This window comes from Lineus longissimus, chromosome 15, assembly GCF_910592395.1.
Source record: "Lineus longissimus chromosome 15, tnLinLong1.2, whole genome shotgun sequence".
Classification (NCBI taxonomy): domain Eukaryota; kingdom Metazoa; phylum Nemertea; class Pilidiophora; order Heteronemertea; family Lineidae; genus Lineus; species Lineus longissimus.
Window position 1 is genome coordinate 13680417 of NC_088322.1, and position 17485 is coordinate 13697901.

The 17485-nt window shown below is 42.5% G+C and overlaps 1 protein-coding gene across 1 annotated transcript in view; it reads right to left on the reverse strand.

Annotated features, from left to right (window-relative positions):
• Window positions 1-330: 330 nt before the first annotated feature.
• The window catches only part of LOC135499443 (collagen alpha-1(V) chain-like), a 35677-nt gene continuing 18522 nt past the window's right edge, over window positions 331-17485 (reverse strand). The window contains exons 3-9 of the mRNA XM_064790188.1: window positions 7064-7611; window positions 6589-6693; window positions 3196-3342; window positions 2654-2786; window positions 1614-1855; window positions 983-1265; window positions 331-557 (exon numbers count right to left, since the gene is read on the reverse strand). Coding sequence (XP_064646258.1) covers window positions 331-557; window positions 983-1265; window positions 1614-1855; window positions 2654-2786; window positions 3196-3342; window positions 6589-6693; window positions 7064-7611 — 1685 coding nt within the window. The remainder of the gene's footprint in view (window positions 558-982; window positions 1266-1613; window positions 1856-2653; window positions 2787-3195; window positions 3343-6588; window positions 6694-7063; window positions 7612-17485) is intronic.

Consider the following 17485-nt stretch of genomic DNA (forward strand, 5'->3'; position numbering starts at 1 on the left):
ACATTTGTTATTGACTCGGGCGTGAAAGAATGACATGAGGCTGAAAGCCAACAAGTGAACACCTTTGCAGCCAGCCAGCTCATTGGAAATGCCTTCTTGCCGGTTTCCTATTCATGTCACTGTGAAAGGTGACAGTGACAAGTGACAACATGAACTCTATGTAAACTCTATGTAAACTCTATGTAAACTCTATGTAAACTCTGTGTAAACCCAGCTTTAGGTAATTATTCATATGATATTAGTAAAATGTCTTTGTCTTGGCACTGTCGTTATGACTATTGGCCACTGCACATGGCCTCCATTAGTCATCGCAAATATAACAGGCTGTGTCTAATGAAATCTTACCGTCGACCCAGTGACTCCTTTAGGACCAATTGGACCAACGTCTCCCTTTTCTCCCATCAATCCCGGCAATCCAGATTCACCTGGGCGTCCCTCTGGCCCTACCAGTCCAACCGGGCCTGGGAGTCCAGGCTCACCGGGTTCACCCTTGGTAGCATTCATCATGACATCATCATTGTCAGAGTCTGTAGTATTGGTCAGGTAGATTACTTTGCCTACAATTCAAATATCATGTGAAATATTTGAATACTCGAAAATACAGGGAGAAAATGAGGCCTACATGTAGGCATGATTGCTGATATATTTTCAAAGAACCACTGCCAAAGATTTGACTGAAAGAGCCTTTTACATTGCTTGCATGATCTCCTAAACTGTTCTGATAACAGTGATTTGAGTATTGAAAGCATAGACGCCAGAAATCTCTCATTCATTCCTCGGAATTTCATCAGTCGGTGTTGCCCGCGTCGTAGTTGGGATGACGATTACTGTCCCAGATGTAGAGAAAGCTTTCTGGTAACTGTGCCTTTAAAACCTATATTTACATTGATATAACAGTTCAAAACGTTATCTGATTATTCTCAGCGGCAGACAACCTGCCCTAGTTGTGCAATGGATACAACCACCTAGCTTTCAACCTTACCTGGTATTCCTGGCAGTCCTGGCGTCCCCGGCAGTCCCACTGCCCCAGCCAAGCCTGGTTCCCCAACAAGACCCCTTAGTCCCATCGGTCCCATCGGTCCCATCGGTCCCATCGGTCCAACCTTCCCCATGCTCCCTCCTGACCTGGGCATCCCACTCCCCTCCAGCATCTCTCCAGAGCCGTCAGCGTTGATGAGACTGATTCCTGGTGGGCCAGGTGGTCCTGCAGGCCCTCGCAGGCCACGCGGGCCGGTGGGCCCTTTGATAGCATCTCCTTTCTCTCCCTAAATGATAAAATATAAGAATTTACGAAGAGCTGAAATGCCAGAATTCAGTTGGCTGTAATTTAACCAATCTTGAATACCAGGTGCAATCACGTTTTATTGTTTTTTGGAGTGGGTGCGATGATAATGACCTGTTGCAGAGAGTTAACTCGATCAGCCTTTTTCAAAAGGCAGGCACAGAAATACACTTAATGAAACAAGAAACAACCCAACATTTTCAACAAAATTCCTCGAATTTGGCATCAATCGCCTTGAGAGACAGCCAAGCACTTTTTCCAGTGTTCAAGTGGATCACCAATCACCAAGAAAATCAAAAATCAAGTGCCTTGCTCAAGGACCTTTACATACCTTATCACCATCTATTCCAGGTAATCCAGGTGTACCGGGCAACCCAACTGAACCAGTCATACCGGGGTCACCCCTGTCGCCCTTCTGACCAAGATCACTGATTAAATCTGACCGTGGTCCTGGCGGTCCTGGTGGTCCCTGCACGCTCAGTCCTGGTGGGCCCTGATCACCTTTCTCGCCAATGTCACCTTTAGGTCCCTGTGGTCCGACGGGGCCAGGAAGCCCTGCAGACATCTCACCAGCTGGAAACAAGACAATAAAGGAATGAAGATGGAAAATGGAAAATGAGGGAAGGTCTTTATTTTACACTCACTGCCCCCGTGGCTATGGAAACATCCTGCTGAAGACATCAGGCAATTTTTAATTTTGAGGATCAGGTTGGACCTCTAGCCTGTCCTGGTATTGGTGTCAAGCCTCTCCTGGTGTGGGTGTCTAGCCTCTCCTGGTGTGGATGTCTAGCCTCTCCTGGTGTGGGTGTCTACCCTGTCCTGGTGTGGGTGTCTAGCCTGTCCTGGTATTGGTGTCTAGCCTGTCCTGGTATTGGTGTCTAGCCTCTCCTGGTGTGGGTGTCTAGCCTCTCCTGGTGTGGGTGTCTAGCCTCTCCTGGTGTGGGTGTCTAGCCTCTCCTGGTGTGGGTGTCTAGCCTGTCCTGGTATTGGTGTCTAGCCTCTCCTGGTGTGGGTGTCTAGCCTCTCCTGGTGTGGGTGTCTAGCCTCTCCTGGTGTGGGTGTCTGGCCTCTCCTGGTGTGGGTGTCTAGCCTGTCCTGGTATGGGTGGGCAGGCACACAGAATTCTGGTGTCAGGGCGCATTCAAAAGACAGAGAAAGTTCTTTCAAATCCACCCAGAGACAAAGATTTTGACTCTTCCCGAGTTGAACCTGGGTCAAAGCTGGAGATCAAACTATTTCACTACAGATGGAGTTCCTCAGGTTCTATACATGAAGACATATTGGCTGTCAGTTTGAGACTTTTTTTCCCTGCGGCATTCGCAACCCCTGGAATTGGTTGCCCTGCCATACGCCTACCGGAAGCAAACTTACATTTTTCTGTCGTCATGAATGGTGGGAATGGTGGGGGTGGTGTAATAAACGGTGGTATTGACGTCATTTCCAGAACATCCGGTTTCTCTGTGTTGTCATCGGCACTGCCGCCGTCCCCGCCCTCTGTAGTTTCCTGTAAGAAAATTGACATTATCTGAATGGCTGAGGATAATGGGATTAGATCTACAGTGTAGGAGCATGATACATGACGTATGAATAGTACAACCAAAGGTTTGTGGCAAATACACTTTACTTCAGAGCAAGGGTTAAGTTTGAAGCAATGTTTGTCAAGAGTCGTGACTGGTTAGAGTGTTTCTCATAATGATTTCATTTATCAACACATACACGAAATACAAGCCAGACAAAAAGGAAATGTCCAAAATCATATTTCAGTCAGTTAGCAGGAAGCCAGATTTGATCCGATACTGATATTCTAGGGTGGATCACTCTACTAACAGATCCGACAGCACCCTAACGGACATCGGTGGTGCCTTTAAAACCGTGTTATAAAATTTAAAGGAGAGACATCCCACAATAATTACTTTTCCATCTATAGTGAGGTCACCATCCGTTGGTGGCGGACTTGTTTTGGTGACGGGTATCACTGTCATTGTTGTCTTGTCTTCGCCATTGCCAGAACCGAACATATCTTCGTCGTCAGTGTCGATGAGGCCACCGCTTCCCTCGCCCTGAAAGATTTAAAGGGAACACTCCATGAAAAGACAAGAGTTAGTTACCACTTGACCACAAAAGATGTCAGCACTGGAGACCCTATATATTTTTAACTGTACCACATTTCCTCCTGATAGTTGCCTCTCTGTAAAGTGATGCGCGCGCTGATCCCAGTGTGCTATTTTCACAATATTTTGCATCAAATATTTCTGGTTTCCAGATGTAATTAGCAATTTCTACAATGTGTATGCAAAGTCGTAATGAGGACTCCTTTATGAGTGTTTGTGGTTTTAACGTTGTTTTCCGTGAACACTTTTGCATTTTAGCAATTTGTACTATAACATCTGTTACATCTATAACATCTGTTACATCTATAACATCTGTTACATCTATAACATCTGTTACATCTATAACATCTGTTACATCTATAACATCTGTTACATCTATAACATCTGTTACATCTATAACATCTGTTACATCTATAACATCTGTTACATCTATAACATCTAAAAGCAAACTGCCAAATATGGGACAGGCCACTCTTGCTCAAGGCTTGATGTCGATAACGCCATGCAGTGGCTGGAAGTTCAACGTTCCGAAAACGCCATATTTCAACACTGAGAGGCGCTGCATTCTTTAGCCTTCAACAATAGTGGCGTTACCCATATAGCATTATCCTGACATGTAAAGCATACCAAACAAGAAACTATGCCTTTGACTGGAAAATCAAGAAAGAACTGAAAGAAATGAAATCACGCTATTTCGAAGCAAAAGAATGTGCAACCTGTTCCAACGTTACTATAACTCATTATATTTTCCACAACTTGTTAATATTTGTGAGAAAAAGTAAAATCAAATTATGACTTTTATGTGAATTATTCAAGCACGCACTATCACCGATGTTTAGTTATAATGAATACAGCAAACTAAAGGCAATGAATGTTAAAGGGACTGTAATCCTATGCTGTGTATCTTCAACCAGTTTCGCAAGACTGAATCGTCAAGTGTCAATGTTGTGTAATGTGGGCTTTTTGAACCGCAATCTTGTAACTAGTGTGTTATCATTTATGTGTGTGTAGCCTATTTCACAAAGAAATTAAGGACTCAATTACAAAAGACCGGTATTTCCATCTGACATGCGATGACTCAAGCTAAAGGCGATCGAAATACCAGTCCGATGATGTCATGACACAATGTCCTACACAACGCGACATTACGTCACTGCCACAAACTATGCTGTTAAAAGCCGTCGTCAACCAAATAACATCCAGGAACGCCCCACCCCTATAAATTACAGACCCTTTCAAGCACTTTAATAAATGAACCCATAACCACAAACATGATCAAGAAACTGAACGTCTATTTCACCTGGTTCGGTCGCAAGCCCGAGGCGGAGTCGATTGCCTCAAAACCTGAGCCGGAGACCTCAAAATCTGCTGCTCGCGCTGCCCTCTGGGGAGGGCCAAGGGAAAGAAATAAGATTAGTTGTGGGTACATATAGATGTAATGATTATTTTGCATCACCTAGAAAACGTTGCCAGCATTTGCCTTTTTTATGGTAGGAGATGGTAAGTAACCTGGTTCTCAAGAAAATAAAGATGATGTAATGTGATGAGGTATTAACGTCACAAAATTCTGATATTGCTGTTGGTGTATCATAACAGTTATGCTTGGCGACTTTGATGTAGACATCATGTTTGCATCGCTGTTGGTTACGTTGGTAGACAAAAAGTCCAAACGCTGGCAGCGACGCCTGGGGAAACTTATCAAAATGTAGGCTCCTCAATAAAACTTGGAAACGTATGAAAACAGCAAAACCTTTCCTCTGGGGGTGACTCTACCTGTGATCTAAATCACAGACATACATACAGAGATGTACTGACATCTCTATTTCAGTTTTGTCTAAACTCGCTCTCAAATGTACATATTTCATCAGCACATCTTATCAAAATGTTATAACAATATCAACACATGGTAGCTCACCAATGTTAAATCAAACAGAAATGTAACTAAGAGAATAGGGTTGTGTAATGGTTACTTTTTGGTTGAAACAGTCTACAATTGCTAATCTATTTTTGGTCTGGTGTCTAATGTAGGATATGTAGAGGTCTCTCAGCTATGATCCTAGTACTTTAGCCCTATCAGTTATTTCAATTCATGTGATATAAGGGAAGTAGGAGAAAGGGGCATGATTAGACTGGTTTTGAGCCAACTTCTGAGTTTGAGATGAAAGTCGAAATTTGTTCCAATACGGGACCGGACTTAATTGCCACTTTCGTCCAAGGCAAGCCAGGCAGTGCCAAAAATCAAGCTTTCGGGATCAATAAACAAATCAAGTGTTGCATGATGTCACACAGGATGTCAAAGACATAATGTTATCTTGATTGTGATGTATCTGACATCAACGGTGAGATCACGAAACACTGGTCCCGAAAACACAATTTTTCAGCACTTCATTTTGCTCTCCTCTAGCCCGGGACATCAGTAGTAAGTCCTGTATATCGCATTAAAGCTACATTGCTACTCCTCTAGCCCATAACACCAGTAGTAAGTCCTGTGTATCGCATTAAAGCTACATCGCTACATTAAAGAGCTAGCGTCTCTGAAGCATTGTAAAACAGCGTGTTACTAGTGTAAATTGTCAAATTGCTGACTAAAACTGTTCAACCATTCGGTGTATGATTTCGTCGAGTTTTCAAATTGTAGTCCAGTATTTAAAGAGTCAAACACCGCATTAAAACTTACCAAATCTCTCCGTAAACGTTCGTAACGTTGATAATCCACCTGTATGTTTAATAGATGTATGGTCAGCAGTTAAAAACATAGTCATATTTAACCTCAGCTGAGCCCACGAGACCTCTGCTTTTACCAGAGATGAAGGCGTAGCACTTCAAATTCCTCATCAAATCTAGACATCAAGTTGACCCCACTACCTTAGCACAGCCAAAATTGCCGACATCAAACTTGGATGGCCACTTTGGAAGACGATTCGGGTCAACTCTTTTAGCTAAAATAAAACCAAAACTCGCAAGGTCTTTCTGAAAAACCAGCAGGAGCGTCACCATATGGTGAAACTCTTTGATGCCGATTCTCAAGTTACTTTTACCCCCCTTCCATGAATACAGGCATAAAGGTGAATTATAATTTAATTTTGAAGGGGTGAGAAAGGGGATACAAAAGGGCTTCAACGATTGAGTTATATATACAAAGGGCATAAAAAAGTCCATCTTTCCACTTATAATAGCATTGGGATCCAGACTTACATTATGCCTGTTGGGTCTGTGTCCATTCAGCCTCTCCTGCCTGACGTCACAATGCTTAGCTGCTGTGTCAGGGTCGGAATACAAGCTCAACTCTTGCAGAGAACCCTGAAATTAGAGGATGTCCAAGTCAGAAAGGGAATTCATGCCAAGTCACTCGACCTGCAATGTTGAAAGTAGGTCAAATCAAAACCTTAGGAATTGAGTTTCGTGTGCTAATAAGATGTACCCATGATATGAATTTGGCGCCAATCAAGAATAACACTAAATAATAGCAACACTTTATTAAGTGGTGATGGAAACAGGACAATTTAGTTCACTGAGGTTATCTGACCTAGGGGTACAAGTGTACAAAGTTTTTGGTCAAGCTAATGACAGCTGTTGAACCTTACATCAAAAGTAAATGTTGTTGAAGAAGTCAACAGATGATGATGATTGAAATTGCACTCTTGTGAGAAAAAGATCAAGGATGTCTTACCAAGAATTTTCCATTAAACTCTCCACCTCCCTGGCCGATATACAACGTTGATCCCGCGTCGAATGGTAGAGGTACTGGTGTCCTGACCCTGTTATAACTGTCATACTCCACACAATTGAAATACAAATCCGTCATATTTCCACGAACACTCAGTGCGAACCTTGTCCATTTATCGACCATATTTGGTACGGTGAATTTCACAATAGGTTTAGCACTTGTCCGTGTCCTGTAGTCGGAATAATGGAGAAAGATGTTTTGCAAACCGGACTCGGAGTCCGAAATACTGAGACCTAGTTGCATCACAAGTTCAAAAGGATCCACGACGGAGAAGAGATACCCACCGCGTTGCTCGGCCGGTTTTACGGTGACTAGAATTGAAAAGTCCGGAAATAACATATAGTCCGGAGAAATTATGCTAACGTCACCCGTTATTTTGGCACGTTCCGTAAGCCGGAACGTCGGCAGGCCGTCGATGCCGGTGTCATAACGTATCGTGTCATCTGACGGGTCGAGCACTCCTATTGGCTGGAGAAGATCGATGAAAGTGCCTGGAATGATATTATATAAAACGGTACAGACAAAATGAGATTTTTTTCTAAGACTTTCCAAATCTTTTATAGGTACCCTAAAAACAACATCTGACAACATCGTTAGTTCTTCTTCATCTTCTTCAGCGTCCGTTCTGCACTTCGAGGTGATTTCCTCCAAGTATTCCTCCTCCAAGGCTGCATGATGAGCGTTTTTGTGTACCACTACAGTTAGGCGCCAATTGGGTTTATTGGCCAAGTGATTCCGGCCTTGGCAAGAGGTTGAGTCCACGCAAGCTACTCATGTTCCTCACTTAGTGAGGTCTTTAACGTGCCCTGGCATAGATATCAGATACAAGGAACCTCAGTTTTAAGTCTCATTTGAAGGACTGCGAAGAGGCAGGGATTTTTTCCTTGAAAGCCAGGCCGGTACATCCAGAAATACAATCCTGGGTTCTCCCTGGGATAGAACCCGGGCTCTTTTGCGTGGTAGCCAGCAGTATTAGCCACTAGGCTATGAGGCTCCTCAACCTTGTCAGTAACTTCATTGAAATTTTCTTTTTCTCTGTCACAAATTTGTGATTATCTGTAATGTGATAACAAAAGGCATGCAAATATTTCCTGGTTTACGGTAATCGTCAGACCTAACAAAGTCTGCAACAAAAGGCTAGAATATCTTTCAGGTAAGTGGTGGTGATAGAACACAAATGTCTCAGAGAAAAGCAGAGAAAAGCAATCGGATATCTTGATGGGGAACCAAAGAAAGAAGACCAAAAGGTGTTACTCAGATGGTCTTATCTCTGAACAAGATGTTAGCGAAATCAGCAGACGCTACATAAGTCGTGATATCAGAGAGAGGTTGAAAGCTGAGAGAACGAGAGTTGCTCTATGCCGGAGCTAATTTTGAAAGGATGGTACTACATGTCTGCTGAAACTGGATAAATCTGCCCCTGAACTTGCAGCATACTGCTGGGATTAAATGCGCCAGAAGTTTGTATCAAATGAACACTTTAACACGGTGAGCAAAGGAAAACCATTCTTGTGTTAACAGTTCTGTTGAAGAATGCACTTTCCCTTAACGGCAAGTGATAAGGTATGGTAGAACCTCCCTTTAGCGGACACCTCTCTATGGACACAGATACTTGTCCAGAGTAGGCCCTTCCATTCAATCTGTCCTCTGTGATCAGGACGTCTCTGTTTCAAGGACAGCCACTTGCAGCCAGGAGTTTGCAGTGCCCAACTCTGCTTCCAAAACTCCTAGAACCTACCCAGTTTCCGTTCACGCTAAACGTAACCATTCATACAAAGTAGAGTTTTGTTTGGTTAGGAATCAAGCCCTGAAATGTACAAACCAACTTTGGAATAACGACTACCATTTTCTCAACAAACAACAACTGAGCTGGCGTAAATAGCGACATTCTTTATATTTCTTATAGCCAATTAAAAAACAATACGACTGAATATTCACAGGGTGAATGTCTTATCATCATATCGTTTTCCTATCTGAGAAAAAAGGGGTTGAATGAGTTATTATTGGGTACTTGAGGTAGGTGAGCATGGTACCTGTAGGCCTACTCCCACCTTCAAATGATAGTACACATATATACTGTATAGAGAGCTGGGTAATGTTCATGACCGATTTATCTACAATTTGAAAGGCAAACCCCAACACTAAACTCGCGTAATTTCAATTCTAATGCAATAACCATTTCTCGAGTTTTTGGGTATGGAATTCAGTCTACTGAGAAGTGAAAAGTGAGCAAATTTGACCTTTTGCTTCATGAAATTACTGGGCACACAATGCCTAACCCAACCAAACCTCACCTCACATGCTTGGCACAGTGATTCAAATTTCAGACAATTCATTTTTTGAGTCCCTTCCAATAGAAAGGTCTTACACCCAAATAATTCTCATAAACCACTCTCCGCCCCCCCCCCCCCCCCGAATACCCAGACAAGAAAGCTGTTATGATCATCGAACTCTCGCCATCCCTGAATGATTCCAGGAAGTAATTTTTGCGGGCTCAGACGAAATTCATTGAACACAGACCTCTCTGCACTCAATACCTCTGAAAGATCTTTGATGTCCACCTCAAATCAAACCAACACAGGAATCGGGATTTAGCGATTGGCGGAGCTAATTTTTTATAAATCAAACGCAGCCGTCTATAATTGCTTTCAGCATAAAGCGATAAAGTTTTCTCTGATCAATTCATTCCCTTGCGTGTTCTTTAGGCTAACAGCTGAGCCCATGCTGTAGATGTCAGCTGAGGCTACTGTTAAGAAAGCAACTTTAGGCCAGGTTTACATACAACTTATACTGTCGCTTATAATGGTTCATGAATCACTTCTCACAAGCATGTTGTTTAATTGACTTGGGCTTGAAAACAGGACATTCATGATGAGGATGAAAAGTGATATTGTAACTCCTGTCGCCCGCTTATAGAAAAGACTTGTAACTTCTTACAGCACATTGCAACTGACAACATTAACTCTATGCAAACCCAGTCTGATCTGTACAATCCCCAATTACACGTACCAAGAAGCCGACAAGAAGATCCAGTTTCAGTGGTGTTAGATTCAGGACTAAATGTAATCCTGCCTTTGATAAGTAATAAGAGCTGGCCCCTAAAGAACTTTACATGATGTATTTCCAATTCGATACGATTCAGCCCGACACATTTATCAAAGCCACATTGCATGTACTTTAAGTGAAAACTGGACTAATCCATCACAAGCCGTGAGACGGAATTTCAGCCCAATCGCATTGCAACGAAATAATGAAAACGTTTAGCAAGCAACTGCCAAGGTATTACCAATAATAGTCTCAGACATGGAAAAAATGTCAGTTATCTTTTTCTAGTAATAGTTGGAGAAACAACCCCACTGGAGAATGTTACTACAACTCCCACCATGTGATGCCTGTACTCCATGTCAGTATAAGCAGGTCAGAAATACCTGTTCTTGTGTACATTTAGGATGGAAAAACCAACCTGTTTCATTCCAACTCAGCTTGGTCCAGATTGCCAGCGTGCTTCATACGCATTGATATTTTCCAAAAGATTTTGGTGAAACAGAATTCTTAACTTGGTTTATACAAGGTGGCCAGCTTCACCAACCAAGAAAGTAACTCCAAAATCTGTTAATTGTAAGCCTTGACCAAATGTGCCAAAGATTTTGCCAAACTTTGCAGTTTGTGCCCATTCTGGCTCCAACACAGATCAGGTGAGCGGGGATTTGAAACCTCAACAGACCATCTTTAGCAGCAATGCATCATTAGTGGAACAAACACCACGCAAATAAACCAACCATCATCACTCTTCTCTCCTGTAACTGTAGCACCTTCAGCACAATTTGCAAAATACGCTTTGTGTACATAGGAATGCCAAATTTGGAAAGGTCACTTGAAGGTGATGATAAGCCAGTTGTCACTGAACAAACTGAAAGCACACTGGCTGCGGAGGACATTATAAGCTCCCGATGTGATGATACAGCTAACCCTGAACAATCCCCTGAAGGTCGCAGTGAAGGTCGAAAGGTCGCAGTGCAGGTGTAGGCAACAGAACTTCTTTGCATTGATTTTTCTCGCCCTTGGTGTAGCCACAGGCCCAGGATTTCGCTGGGATGTTCGCTTGTTTTAGCCTGGATGTTAGATGGGAGCAGCAAACATCCTGTGGTTTTGTCAAAGAAATGGCCAGGACCGCTGTGGTCACCTGGGGCAGATTCTAGCTAGGGTGGTAGTGATTTGTGCCAATCAATCATGACCTATAACTTGATAATGTTGCAAGACGACCACTGATCATAATGGCACAACCAGGTGTAGATGCATTGTCCAAACCACACCAAGTGACACTGATGCAGACACCAAAAAAGAGAAATTACTGAGAATATTTTGTACCTTTAGATAAATGAATGAGAAATGATGCCAAACGTTTTTTTCTGGAAGAAAAATACTGAAGAATACCACAACTGCCGGCGTTATTCACTGGCGTTTTTCCAGATGAAGAAACACAACAAGTTGGTAACATGTTCCAGCGGTAACAATGTTAGTCTCAATATCATCCAATCATTTACTGGCCATAAATTCTCAAGCAGGATTTCTGGGTTACAGCCAGTGGAGATGTTTACATGTAGAGTACATTAATGTTAGAGTCTGGCTTCTGGAGCAGACACATGTATTGTCATGGTGCTAACATCCCCACCAACCCATCACATCTACATATAGTATGAAATGAGCCAGATACTGCAAAAAGATAATCTGAGTGCTAGTATGCTAAACTTGGAGTTTACCAGCAGTTACCCGGCATTTGGAGGAGTTGTTCTCTAGAGAGCAGGCAGAACCAAGGGAGAGGCACACCACATACACCCCCCTCCCCCCCCAATTCATGACAATCTTTGAATTATGGAACACACCAGGACTTTTTATGAGAATGCAGAGCATGCCCCCTCTCTTTCTGGCACCTGGATTCGCCCCTGGAGAGTTGGTCCCTATTCCTAGGCGGGATGAGTTTTACATAGCACCAACATCGAGGTGGTCTACTGGGGACTTCCACTACTGCTTCCGCCAGAAGCCAAAGGATGACTCTCATTTCCTAACCAGACAAACCTGAGTTCAGTACTTTAGTGCAGTAGACAGCCGCTGAGAAAAATAACACTGAGCAATGCAATGAAATGTATCGAAAATGCAGCGTTTTTTAAAGATTTCCATTTATTAGCAACTCCAAGTGTATACAGTCTCGCTCTTGACACAGAGTCGTTAACCTGAAGCATGTTTTTAATTGAGCCACTTGGAATTGTAACAGGCTAATTAGGCGTTTTAATTAAGTATAATGTCAGCTAGTTGTGGTAACTATACCCTGTAGTGGATGATATGTTATACATGGCAGTAAGAGTTTTAGCTGTTCAACTGACAGGAGACACATTTTGCACTGGTTTTGTGCGGAGTGATTTTCTCATTTTCTCGTTAAGACTCAGCGTGAATACCGAGTTTGCACCGAAGTTGACGCTTAATTCAAAGTTATAAAATCTGTTTTGTTTTTGACAAATTTTTTGCTCACTTAAACACATCAGGGAGCAATTTCTTTCACTCCAAAGGCACAAGAAGGTGAATGCTTGATAAGGTGGTCTTCAGATACCAATATTGTCCTTAAACAGTTCTAACCTCACTGAAAATACCATCATTTCTTCTACTCGCCAATCACTCAAGAGTGTATTTAGTGATTAAAGGTGGGGACTTGATATACTGGGTTATGGTGAAATCCGCATAGGCCTACCCAAATGCCTCCCCTAGTCAATTAGCCTGGTAAATGGAAATAGCAAATGATAGCCTTTGGCATATTAACTGACTTCACCAGGCCAACCTTCCTCAGGCCTGCCACCTGATTGATGATATCACTAATATAATTACGTAAGAAACGTCTACAACTTTCACCAACACAAACCAACAAGGCACACAATATCTGTTCATTCGATGTAATCTATGTTAACATGATCTTACTCACTGAATGTTGGCAAAACATTGTTTTTTATCAATCTACAGGGTGTGCTAAAATCATTGCAAGCACCAATTCTTGACATCTTATCAAGTCAAACATCTTCACCTTGTAGAATCAAGTTACGACACAAGTCAAATCAGTGAGGTGCACACGACATGGTCTCTCCAAGGAAGATTTGATAGTATACCTCCATGGTCTATCCAATCACACCTTCGACTTACTCTATGAAGAACAAGGCATGCAAGGGCTTAGGAATTAAAACCCTTGGATCAATAGGCCCTTAAATGTTTTGACACCAATATAGAACTTTCTCGCACCTTTTCAATCAGCATAACATTGCCGCAACAGAGTTATGTTTGCTTTTCAAGCATTCCTGTGTGTATAACGTTAGGTGTTGTTGGGAAATATTGTAAACTTGGATAATTGCGTATTAAAATTCTGATATAAAGTTCAAATATAACATTACTCCTTACAAACTTACAAGTTGGTGACAACATTTTATCTCAATCACCACAGTTTGGCTGACATTTTGTTTGTTAGTCACCCCTTCTGAAAGCACTAGCTAGAATTGGCCTATGAGACACCCGTTACTAATGATGTGGGACTGATTGATTCTAGTATTTTCACAGGCCTGTGGTCAAGGGTCAGCATCCTGGTATCTTCACAGGCCTGTGGTAAAGGGTCAGCAATCTGGACACACCAAGATTGAGACACTTGCTGTCCTTTAATGGAAAGCAAATGCTAACCATTTACCAATCAAATGCTAAACCAATCAATAGCCTTTAATCAGTCCAGCATCAATTGATTAACACAAGTCCTACAGACCTTTGCTCAGACTGGTCAGAGAAAGTGAAGCCAACAGGCAACATTTAAAGTTTGCGTTTTGTAAACACGGGGGGGGCTCACAGCTTATCACGCAATAGTGCCCAACAGTTTGCCAATCTGTCCTAGGTGCTATTTATGAAGGCCATTAAGTTCTAGCCTAGAGCTACATGCAAGAAGGATGTTTACATTTAGGCCCTTAATGTCACATAGTTGTCACTAATGATTGTTAACCCCGTGTTAGATGTACAATAGACTGATTATACACCTTGAACATTTCTTCAACCATACAAATGGACAAAATTTAAAAGTCCTCTTTAGCATTTCTTGCTCTCCGGATCATGTTTAAGGTTTCCTGCAATGACTACATGACGCCCCTTTAAATCATCCGTGTCCCAGATCAGTGCCCAGTGGAAGTGCATGGGGAAGTGATTGACTAATCAGTAATCACAGCAACAGGCTGAGCCATTCCTTGACTCCACCAAGTGGGGCAACCAAACTCCCAAGTCCAATATTCCTATGTTGCCTCATAATTGCTCATTTGCCAAGTCCCAAAGTCCACTAGTTCTGTGTTCATTGAGTCCACATTGCGTTCCTGGATTCGATATGACTCAAAACAAATTCAATATCTATATGAGAACTAATCATCCAGAGAAGCCATAAAGCAGCCAGGTATCGGGTTGGTGAAGTCACAGAGTCCCCACTGTGTGTCTCAAGGACCTGGAAGGACCTCTCAGATGTTACTGTCCATTGATAGTAAACAACTCCCTTGGTAGTAAATGAAACTGGGGGCAGTCTCCTCAGATCAGATCTAAACTATGCGTTGGGTTTGACTCTTTTCTGTTTCGTCAACTAAGACGCTTTCAACCAAACCAGTTTCTTACCAGCTTTTCCCCAAGCATATAAGACCACAGACTGGTGCCACTGGTCTTGGCTTGGCGGCAACTTCCAAACTGGCAGGTAGGAGGTTAGGAGATTGCCTCTCAATCTGGCAATGAAACTCTCCATTTGTCAACCTCCCAATCAGGAGGTGGGAGGTTTTCCCAATTGGGAGATACCTCTCACTCTGGACTGTCCAGCAATGGGCTGAGGTGCGGAGAATTCAGAAAGCCACGGGGAAATTCTCCAGCTGACTGTAACCCCCCAATCGGGAGGTGGGAGCTTTTCCCATGCACCATTTGTTCTTGACTGTTCAGCAATGAGCTGAGTTGCCAGTCAGGAGAAGTTGGAAAGCCAAGAGGTTACGTTTCAGGCTTGAACCACTACGCTATCCAAAAGATGAAATGGTCCCTTCGTTGCTTATCAGACGTCAAAGCAATAAACACTCAGACATGACTCAGAATGTCAGATATCAGGAAGTAGATGTTAGATATGAGAAAGTAGATGTTAGATAGGATTTCTTGCATGAGATTTTCACCTGCTAGTTAGGATAGTTTAATTTCTTGATGCAGACACAGAATATATAGAAAATCACAGCAGTACACCCAACTGTGTGGGTGAAAATGGGTTAATTCATCCCGATCGAAATGCTGATAGGTATATATCAAACAGGCAGCCGTATCTTTATTAGCTGAATAACATTAAGATATGAACAGCAATGAAGAATGGAAGACACGCTCATCCAGTTATGCTAAATCACAACAGCGAAACGAATTAACCTTGAAAAATCTGGTTTTCAATTGTCTGGGGTCTGTGTACCTAAAATCCGAAGTTAGGGAAATTGGTCATGATTGAAATATGTGGTAGTCGATGCCGTCTCATTCCTGCACCACATTCCCACTTCCTGAAAGTTGCAGGATAGCAGAGACACCTGTCCGCCACTTTGTGTAACTTAATCTGCCTCCTGCCTATTATAAGCCTCCCTTTAAGTCTTCTCTCATGATTTCACCTGATGTGTTGAGTAAGTTCTAAGCTAACTTATATCAACTGGCACAATGACATGCTGTCAACAAGGTACTTCTTGGTAGGCCATAACCTTTGAAACTAACATTACAAGACCCTTTCGAGGTGGTCACAGATGTCATCGTTGAATAAGGAAGTCATGAACTAGCGATAGCATCAAAAACGGCTTGTGGTATTCGACTCGATGACTCGACGACGCGATGGCTCGATGACGCGATCGTTGCTATGGATTTTGCTAAAATACGGAATCCCATGATCCTGGTCTCCGGGCTACCGCTGCAACAGCAGAGGTTTTAGCTCGGCCTTTCCCATACCCAGCTACGGTATGTGGAAGGATGTGCCCCTCCCCCCCCCCCCGCCATGGCCACTGAAGATTGGTCCCCGCGATTGATTTTGATATTTAAAGGACTCGCGGAAGTTTCATAGCATGCAAAATGACTGGAGATTTAAGCTCTGTACACACTGACAACATTTTGGGAAACATGTTGGCCAACATGTTGTCCAGGTGCGATGTTATCGAAAATGTTGGCAGTGTGTACAGTTCGGAAACATTCGGTAACATGTTGGCCAAATGTTGCTCAAATGTTGTCGAAATAATACAAAATCAATTTTGTTGCCAAGATGCTAATGATGTTGTCGAGTTTTATCCAATCAGAAATAGGCCACAAATCACATGATCTACCTTAAGCCATGTGATCTAGTCAAAATGGCAGCCTCAAGCAAGGAATGGTTACTGAGTGAAGTTGAACAACTTATTGCAGTATGGGAAAGTTGAGCCTGTTTATGGGATGTAACATCCAGGGAATATAAAGACAAGAACAAAAAGAAAGCTGCTATTCTAGAAATAGCTACAAAATTTGCCCCATGCTGGTGTCTCATATAAATCCATGGTCTTGTCCACATTCTTTTCTCATCTTTACGTCTTCTTCGCCGTCTTTCAATCAGAATACGTAAAATTATGGCAGAGCCACCGACAATACATCTTCTTCTCTTGGAATCTTCCATTGTTTATGAATTTCCCTCAAAAATATTCCCTCAAAAATCCTCATTTCTCGGAAACATTCCCCTGCGAAATTCGACTGGAAATTGTCGGCAAAAGCCGGCAATTTCCACCTAATTCCAAACTATTTTTCCTTGCCAGGAGGCTGGAATTAGCTGGAAATTCCAGAAAATGTCAGGGCTGGAGTTTGGCGGTATTTTGGTAAATGGCAGTGCCAGAAAATGCCAGCTCTGGAAAAAGCTGGCATAACCTGGCATTAGCTGGAACCTTTAAATTTCCAGAGCTGGAATTAGGTGGAAAAATCTTGACCCAGGCCTTCCAGCTGATTACCAATGTCAGGGCTGTCATTTATTGGAAATAGCTGGCATTAGTTGACATTAGCTGGAAATTACAAATTCAGCATGCAACGAGGAATGTCAGGGCTGTCATTTATTGGAAATAGCTGGCATTAGTTGACATTAGCTGGAAATTTAATATTGAGTATGTGACCTGCTCTACGTTTGAATCGATCAGAGCACTGCACACTAATAAACAGGCGTTTTTTGTCACTCAACAGTGACTATGATTAGAATCGTTGTGATATGCAACAAGAAGATCTCTTGTCGTGGAGTAAAACCAATAATCGCTTAGTTTTGACTTTGCTGATTGCAATCTTGTCACACGCACCTGCGATTAT